The sequence below is a fragment of the Triticum dicoccoides genome, chromosome 6A (genome assembly GCF_002162155.2).
Source record: "Triticum dicoccoides isolate Atlit2015 ecotype Zavitan chromosome 6A, WEW_v2.0, whole genome shotgun sequence".
NCBI lineage: Eukaryota > Viridiplantae > Streptophyta > Magnoliopsida > Poales > Poaceae > Triticum > Triticum dicoccoides.
The window spans coordinates 467,205,795-467,215,205 of NC_041390.1; the positions used below are offsets into that span (position 1 = coordinate 467,205,795).

Consider the following 9,411-nt stretch of genomic DNA (forward strand, 5'->3'; position numbering starts at 1 on the left):
TAACTGAATACAGTCCACTACTGCAATCAATAAACATAAGCTAGTGTTCGAGTACACTTTTTATTTATTTTTGAACAGGGAGTACACTTAACTTGACATCAAAGATAACAGGTGCAAAGAAAACTACTGTATTACATGGGTGTAACATTCAATACAACAAAGTTCAGCACTCTTTAACCTAGTATTACTGGTACAAGCCAATGCGAAAGTAGTAGCAAAACTGCTGGACAATCACACCTCACCTCCGGAGAGGTGCAACGACTCTTATTCATAAACCAGTCTTACTTGCCACCTTGCAAGGCCTCAACTAATCTGCCAGCAGATTAAGCTTACCTGGAGATCATTGTCACATTATTAGCATCACACACATATGATACACATCGGCACAACTATGGGAAGAACTTGATCATAAAATAAGGAGTATACAGTTCAGTGTCTAGTGTCATTAATATGAATACAACAGCAGATGCTTATCATTTGAGCTACGAAAACATGTTCCTATATATTTAATAAAATGGAAGTTGAAGCCAAGTTTAAATGAAATTGAAGTAGTGCACACCCAAGTTTCTTCAAACAGCTGGATTGCTTGATAATTCAAAGCTCAAACAAATAATCAAAGCCCAAACAGTCAGTCATTGGTGATGTTAACGCAAACTTAAACAACTGCCTGATTAGAACAATTATGACTCATGAGTAATTTGTAGCTTTGGGTGGGATATCAAACCCCTGCAATTTCATATACATTTTGCCAAGCTATGCCTTGCAACAATTCTAGCCGATGTTGATAGTTATTGCTCAAGCCAGGTAAAGTAAACTCTGAACATCAGGACAATAACAGATCTCATGAAAGCTGTGATTATCTAACCAACTTTTCTCTCCTTTCATGGCTATTTTCCAACAGCACATTATAAAATAAGTTCAACACAAATCCTCCAGCTAAGTTGGGTGAAGACTCTTGACCCTAACCTATTATTCCTTTTCACGCAACGTTCTCTGCAACATAGCAGGAGAGTGAGTAGGGGTATGTCCTATGTAGGCTTCTAAAATTTAATTTTTGTGCAAAGCCCTTTTTGAGTGTGAAAGACCATAATCCTTGGAAATAACTTGTATAATTTCCAAAATACATTACCAAGTAGTCTAGGGCCAATGTACAATCTTCCAACTAACCTATATATAAGAGCCGTAATGGATTAAAGGGCCGCAAAACATCCAGCATGAGTTATTAACAAGTATACAACATGAGTTCACAAGTGTACTACCAAACATTTTAATTTTGAAACAAGACAAGAAAAGATCCTCCTGCTCTTCCAGACTTGCTATATAGCTCAAAATGCTTGTAACCAGGGCATGACTAATTGACTAGATTGACACTAAGCAGAGGTTCTACACTTGCCCCACGTGACACAATCAATCTTTCGTAACGGGATCTTTCCTGATCACCATATGCTTGTATTAAATCCGCCCGCAGCTATGGAACATCGGCCTCTCCGAATGGCAATACAGGGTTTACTGCTAATTATTTGACCTAAGCCAGAGCCAATATAAAATGTGGTTGTATGATAAGCTTTTGGGTTCTACTGAAACATCAATCGATCTTTTTTTACCCTAGGTAGTGGTGCCCACCAATTCCGGAGCCTGCACCCGCTTCTCATCTGCAACTCTTGTCGACGTTCCGCCTAAAGAAAAACCTGATTTTCTTAGGACAGAGTGGTAGGTCGGAAGCATTGACAAGAGCTACAAATTGAAAACAAGTGCAGACTCGGGAACTCGTTAGGATTGCCACCGAGGGTCAAAAAGATCAACAATGTTTCAATGGAGCCCAAAAAGTTACTGTACAACCACATGCCATATGGGCTCTGGCTTGTTCAAGTACATAGCGGGAAACCCTTACTTAGGTAAGGCCATTCAGAGAGGCCAATGTTGCAGAGTTGCAGGCGGATCTAGTACACGTATATGCTGCTACTTTGGAAAGACCTCACCATGATCTTATTGCGACCACAAGTGTACAAACACAAAAGATTGATTGTATCGTGTAGGAAAAGTGCACATCTCGCAAAGTGTGAATCAAGGCAATTAGTCGTTACCCCGATTACAGGCACATCGAGCTATTAGGTCCAGAACAGATAGATGATCCTTCCTACATATGAGAGCCATAATGGATTACAGGGTCCCAGAACATTCAGCATGAGTTCATAACAAGTATACAACATCGAGTTCACAAGTGTACTACCAAATTATTTTTATTTTGAAAACAAGACAAGAGAAGATCCTCCAGCTCTTCCAGACTTAATGTAGCTCAAAATGCTTGTAACCAGGGCATGACTAACCGACTAGATTGACACTCAGCAGAGGTTCTTCACTTACCCCACATGACACAACCAATCCTTCGTGACGGGTCTTTCCTGATCACCATATACTTGTATTAGATCCTCCTGCAACCGGCCTCTCCGAATGGCAATACTTAAGTAAGGGTTTACTGTTAATTATTTGACCTAAGCCAGAGCCCATATAAAATGTGGCTGTGCGATAAGCTTTTGGGTTCTATTGAAACATAAATCGATCTCGTTTTTTTACCCTGGGTAGCGGTCCCCACCAATTCCTGAGCCTACACCCACTTCCCGCCTGCAACTCTTGTCGACGCTCCGCCTAAAGAAAAACATGATTTTCTTAGGGCAGAGTGGTAGGTCGGGGGCGTTGACAAGATCCCAGCAGAAAACAAGTGCAGAGTCAGGAACTCGTGAAGGGTCAAAAAGATCAACAATGTTTCAATGGAGCCCCAAAGGTTACCATACAACCACAAGCCATATGGGCTCTGGCTTGTTCAAGTACATAGCGCGAAACCCTTTACTTAGGTAAGGCCATTCAGAGAGGCCAATGTTACATAGTTGTGGGCAGATCTAGTACAAGTATAGGGTGCTACTTTGGAAAGACCCCGCCATGATCTTACCCCAACCGCAAGTGTACCAACACAAAAGATTTATTGTGTCATGTGGGAAAAATGCACAACTCTGCAAAGTGTGAATCAAGGCAATTAGCCGTGACCTAATTACGAGCATTTTGAGCTACTAGGTCCAGAACAGATAGATAATCTTCTCTCATCTTGTTTTCAAACTTAAAAACATCTTGGGAGAACACTTGGGCTCAAGTAGTACAATTGTAATGAACCCATGTTTAAGGCATGAGCATCAAGCTATACAGATGATGTGAACCCATACTGGGTAGGTTAGTTAGAAGATTGTCCATCAAGCCCTATATTCTTTAATTTCCAAAAAAAACTATTATTGGTACTTCAAATTCAAAAAAGAAACCCTAGAAACCTACATAGGACATCAAGCATGTATTGCTCTTTCCTGGTATAACTACTTATGAGTACAATCAATGTACTCACCCGCTACGTTTTATGTGCAAAATCTGACCTTGAAAAGGATTAACGACTTGGGGTCGCGAGTCCCCTTAACTTGTGTGGGGTTAATGGTCTTATCTTATTTGTGTTGAACTGGCCTTCAGGTGGTGTGAAATAATGTACTTCGGATATATGTTTGCAATGTAATAAATGACATGTATTTTGATATTTCATCTTCAAACTTTGCCTTCTAGCAACTGTTCTAAGGTCTAGCACGGTAAACACAGAAAATCCGGATCCTGTTTGGTCAGGTCTTCACATTATCAAAGAACCATCTGATTTGCCCATTTTTCCATTTGGCTAACCAACTTCTCTCTGCTTTTTCCCACACCAGATTATAAAATAAGTTGAGCACAGTATAGTTCAACAACCACAAACTGAGTCCAAGTATCAGATAAAGAACAAATAAATAAATTTGATAGACCTACAACACCTAATAACCTCATTATGCGTTGTTCTGATCCTACCACCAACATGCCATGTAAATAGAAACGGAGGCGATTGCAACCCATGCTTGGCGCTTGGAGTGTCATGGCACTAAAATGTGGCGGCATGCCGTGTAGGTGTGTACAATGGATGCCAAAATCAAATGAACTGGGAGCCAAATCACAATCGAGGGGTAAGGTGAGTTGTGGCCTAAGGGCATGTCTGGATGGCATCCACTTCACCACACTTTTCTGCCACAAGTGTGGCAAGCGTTTGGTTGTAGCCACAGTTATGGCATGCCACACTTCTTTTAGTCAGATACCTCACTTGTCATGGACTTGGTTGCTAGCCAACTTCTGCCACAAGTGTGGCGACCAATTTGGCCACCACAAAAAATGTGGAATGCCACACTTGTGGGACAAAAGTGTGGCAAAGTCCGGAAGGGTAACCAAACATGCTCTAAAAATACAAAATCGCCACCAAGGGGCAAGCAAAAATATTCCAGCAGCCATGTTGATCGAGGAAGATGAACATATGAGCGAATCAAGGGGGTGAGTTGAGTTGTCTTTTCTTTTCTTTCTGAGGTAAATGATTTGAGTTGAGTTAGTCTGACTGGGAGGAGAACTTGAGAAAATGGTGGGAGGCGACATGAGAGGGACGTCCAGAAAGCGTCAATGAGACTGTAGGCTTCTAGGTTTGTGTCCATTCCTAGTTGAATTCCCCAGGATTAGGGATGAAGGTGCAGATTCACTATGGGATGCTAATCCCAGGACTTTTGGCTGTAGGAGCGTGTAAACAGTTGTCACATTCACATAATACCTTCTAAGTTTTACTTTTCAGGTAAGTTATTCCATTCTAACACAATCAAAATAAGGAGTGCGAATTGGCTGATCGGACAATCACCTGCCTAGGTTTCTCAATCCACTACTTAAAGTCAATAGACAAACATCAATAACCTTACAAGTGACAACACTGCAATATTCTTTACCTCAGATATATGTTCAATAATTTCCTACAGGCACCATTGGGGTTACTGACCCTCTTTGGTGCAAAATAGACATCATATTACAGTCCTAGTTTTGGCTACTGTGACATGTGTTCTTGTGTATAGCTGGTATCAGATGATACAAAGAAGCAACATTGCATACAGATGCAGTACTTAACAAGGCGTGCAACTATTATACCGTAAGAATCAAAAGCAAGATCCATATGGCTCAAGCATATGTTTCTACTAGTCTACTAGTTAGACAAACCTCTCAAAGGGAGGTGTTTATTGCCTGCTTACATGATCAACTGAACGAAACACTTATTTCAAGATAAAGGTTCACCTAATCGTATTGGCAGAAAACGAATGTTCTTCTGAACATGTGATAACCTTAGGTTCGCGTCATAGTCACACACAGAACACATCACCAATTCGAATTAACAATGTTTTAAACTCATGTGGCTTAATATGCGGTAGAAGAATACTCACTTTTTGTTCACGCAGATTTGGACGCAATCATTCCAGCCTTCCGAGCATAAGCGAAGATCCCACCGGCCTCAATAACCGGGCCTGCATCACCAATAGGCTTCAGCTTGTACTGCTTGCCGGATGTGTGGTTAATCAAGACCGAGTTATCGAGGTCCACTGTGACCACATCCCCGGTCTTGCACTCCTTGCTGGCACCGCTGTCCGCGAGCTCCAGGGGGTACACCTCCCCGGTGGCCACTGAATTGCGGAAGAAGATGCGGGCGTAGCCCTCGGCCACAACGGCGCGCGCGCCGGCGGCTCCGAGCGCGACGGGCGCGTGCTCGCGGGAGGAGCCGCACCCGAAGTTGGCGCCGCCGATGATGACGGCGTAGCGGGACGACTCCTCGCCGGGGGCGACGAACGGGATCGGGTAGGCCGCGGATGGGAGGCCCACGAAGGCGAAGGAGCCGAGCTTGCGGTACTCGTCGGGCTTGGACGGCACCAGGGTCAGGTGCTCGGCCGGGATGATCTGGTCGGTGTCGATGTTGTCCCCGACGACGAAGCACTCGCCGTGGAACGCGGCGGACGACGGCGAGTCGCCCGCGGCGGCGGCCGCGGTTAGGGGCCGCGCGCGGTGGCATCTCAGCGAGACGGTGGCCGGGTGGCGGGGGGCGGCCTGAATGCGGGCTCTGGCGGGCGCTCGGCCCGGGGCCAGCACCGCTGTCGCCGTCGCCGTCGCCGCATCCGTCAACGATAACAGAGGAGCCGCCGTCATGGTGGCAAGTCCGTGTGGTGGAGACTGCAGAGGCGAGGCACTGAAACGAACTAGGGCCGGCGGCTTGCTTTCGTTTTGCGGTCTGCCTCTTCGGGGATGCGGCGAGGGCTCTAAAAAGCTCTCGTTTCGTTAAGGGCCACGAAACGTTAGCCTGTCGGCCCATCACTGTGTTCTGGGCCATAGGAGGACTATTTGGATGTTGGGCTAGTTCTTCTTTTATTAGGCTTCATTTCGTTAAAAAAAAACAGGCTTCATTTCGGCTTACAAAAACAACCAAGTATACAGTACAGATATTTCAATTAGACTTGCAGGAGCAACTAACTAAAGATTAGTTTCTCTAAAAAAACTAACTAAAGATTAGTTTTCACCTAAAAAAACTAAAGATTAGCCCTCATCATGTGACACATGTGGTGAGCAATCCAAACTATTGAAAACAAAAACACTAAAGGTTAGCCCTAGAAGGAACCCGCAAGGGTCCTTTTTGTGACTTGAGAGCGCGCCAAGTGGTGCGCCCAACCGCCGTCACATGTCGCGTGTTGGACGCTCTCTCTAGATTTCATGTTTTTATTTTATTTTTGTACGTGTTTTTGTGTTCTTGGGTTTCTGATGGGGTTTTCGAGGGTTTTCGTTTTTTGGTCTATGCCTGATTTTTCCTAGGTTTTGAAAAAAATGTTTGTGTGCTTGTCATGGAAGCACATTTTTGCTTCTGCGAGGAGCACAATTATGTTCCCCGAAAAGAGAAAAAAATATGTGCTTTCATGAGAAATACATATTTGCTTCTCGTGGAAGCATAGATTTGCATCTGTGAAAAGTATTTCTCGACAAGGAAAAAGATGTACTTTCATGAGAATCACAACAGTGCTTCTCAAGAAGCGCAGTTGTGCTTTTTTAGGGAAAATTGTGCTTCTCCAAGAGGGCAAATAAGTGAAAATTTGGAATTTTCATCCTGAAAAACATGCTTCTGGGCTCTGTTTTTTCTGTGTTTTGTTATTCATTTTTATCATTTGTTGATTTTTTTTGTTTTTGTTACCGAAATTTGCTTTTTGTTTTTTATTTCTGATTTTTTCATGAAAAGAAAGTTTGTCGAAACATATTAACATGGTATCTAGTTTTTAAAATCTTGATGCAAGAATTCAATAGTAAAAACAGTTCAGGATTTGGACGCACGGTTCAAGAGATAAAATGTTTTGAATATACGAAGAGAGTGGAAACATCCAGATTGCAACAAGTTACGCACGCCACTTGTCCATGACTGAGAAGATGGTGGTGGCCTTTGCAAGGGGTACTCTTTAACTAGTGATTTCATAGACTTGTGTGTTTGGCTTGGGACCAGGGTATATAGGAGCGGGCTAGAGTTTGAAGCGACAACTATGTCTTTTCTATCAAAAAACTTTCGATCTATCATTGAACATTATGCCAGTACATAGAACACTGGAAGTAACCGAAATTACATCCCTAGGGACGAGTATATGCACTAGAGTGAGCCGGAGACCCGCCACCATCATCATCCACCCACCCCCACCAAAGCTGAGCAAACCTTGTTGTACTAGACAATCAGGAAGTCATCGTGATATGGTCACAAGGACTAGTATACCAGAACAACAACCGTCGTTGATGAAGAGATCAGAATGATCAAACTTGTAGACACGAGAATACCGAATCTATACAGATCCACCGAAGACAAAGCATTGATCGAATCATGTGAAATTTGCCGGGGATACACCTCGACATGCCCTCCGGCAACTCTAGACGCGTCGCTGGGACAGGGTTAGGTGGGGAGAACCTTATTTCATCTTCATGAAGTCGTCACCGCCTTTCCTTCCTGAGCGAAACACAAATCCTAAACAAACTAAAAACACACCTAAAAACGGAGTAGGAACCCACCCACCGGTAAGGGTCGGGATTGACCACGTCTACATAGTCTTAAGGCCACAAGAGATGAGGCAGATTGGCGATAGGAGGGGAGCATGGAAACCCTGGTTGTTGGGTCGCTCATGGGGGAAGGGTGGAAAGTGATTCACATGTTTACCGAAAATGCATAAGAGCACCTGTGGGGCAACCCCCTCGTATCTCGCCATTAAACAAACATAGGGATATGTACAACTATATTAGTATGAAGGTATGTTTTTATTTCTATTTTGATTTAGGACAGGTACAAAGGGATGTATTCACTACTAGAACTATCCCCATGGCCCACTATAAGGGCATATTTATCCCTTAATAGTTTTGGTGATTGATGACAATGTTTTTGCGGACTAATCGTGTGCATTGAGAATTTTCAGATATATTATGTCTAGGCACAAGACGATTTGGTGCCCCTCGAAGACTATTGAAGACGGCGTTTCTCTACGTTTCTTTTTGGTGGATTTGAGTCGTAGAAAAGTCGTACTATTAAGAGGGGGTCCGCGTTGAAAAGGTTTGGGTGGAATCAACACGTACACATCTGTTCCTTTTGCACCACCTTTCCTTTGACTCGTTGGAGCATCCTCCGTTTCTCCGTATCTCTGCAAAAGGAAGGACTTCTAGTGTTGCTGAACTGGGGCATGCGGTAGTATTGCTCCTCAGAGCGGTAGTACCGCAGGCCCGTGCGGTAGTACCGGCCTTGGGCGCGGTAGTACCGCAGGTGCTCACAGTAGTACCGCTTCTCGGGCGCGGTAGTACCGTGGCCTCAGGCCAGGCTCAGCAGCACGAGCGGAAGTAGGGGCGGATGTAATTTTTTACATCCGCGCCCTACACGGTAGTACCGCTCCTGGCTCGCGGTAGTACCGTGTCGGATTTTTGCATAGATCTAAACTCAATGGAAGTTGCCACGGGTGTATTTTTATATGTTTATGCCTTCTCTATCTAGACTATCCCTGCCTTGCAGTAGTACCACAAGGGGGAGCGGTAGTACCACGCCAGCGGTTCTACCGCCCTCTGCTTCAACGCATCAGGGCTGGTTTAGCTACTGTTGCGCCAGCGGTAGTACCGTAGTGCCTTGCGGTAGTATCGCGGGCCCTGGCGGTAGTACCGCGTCTCTGGTACGGTAGTACCGTGCGTCGCAGGCTGAGTTGGTGGATAACGATTGGATTTGTTCTTCTACTATAAAAGGGGAGTCTTCTTCTCCGAGTTGACCACCTCTTCCACCCCCAAGCTCCATTATTGCTCTAAGATCCATTTTCGCCTGATCTCTCTCCCTAGCCAATCAAACTTGTTGATTTCCTAGGGATTGGTTGAGAAGGCCCCGATCTACACATCCACCAAGAGAAATTTGATTCCCCCACTAATCCCTCGCGGATCTTGTTACTTTTGGGTGTTTGAGCACCCTAGACGGTTGAGGTCATCGCAAAGCCATACTCCATTGTGGTGAAGCTT

General features: G+C 44.4%; 1 protein-coding gene across 1 annotated transcript; it reads right to left on the reverse strand.

The window, feature by feature from the left end:
- LOC119317320 (3-isopropylmalate dehydratase small subunit 1-like) lies at positions 1-6,134 on the reverse strand. Its single transcript, XM_037591750.1, has 2 exons — positions 5,304-6,134; positions 1-333 (listed from the first exon to the last, which is right to left on the reverse strand). Exon 1 carries the CDS (start codon positions 6,055-6,057, stop codon positions 5,311-5,313), a length of 747 nt encoding a protein of 248 aa, XP_037447647.1. The 5' UTR covers positions 6,058-6,134; the 3' UTR covers positions 1-333; positions 5,304-5,310.
- Between the last annotated feature and the right edge of the window lie 3,277 nt (positions 6,135-9,411).

Excerpts from the sequence above, each read along its gene's own strand:
- LOC119317320 (XM_037591750.1), bottom strand. The coding sequence starts at position 6,057 with ATGACGGCGGCTCCTCTGTTATCGTTGACGGATGCGGCGACGGCGACG.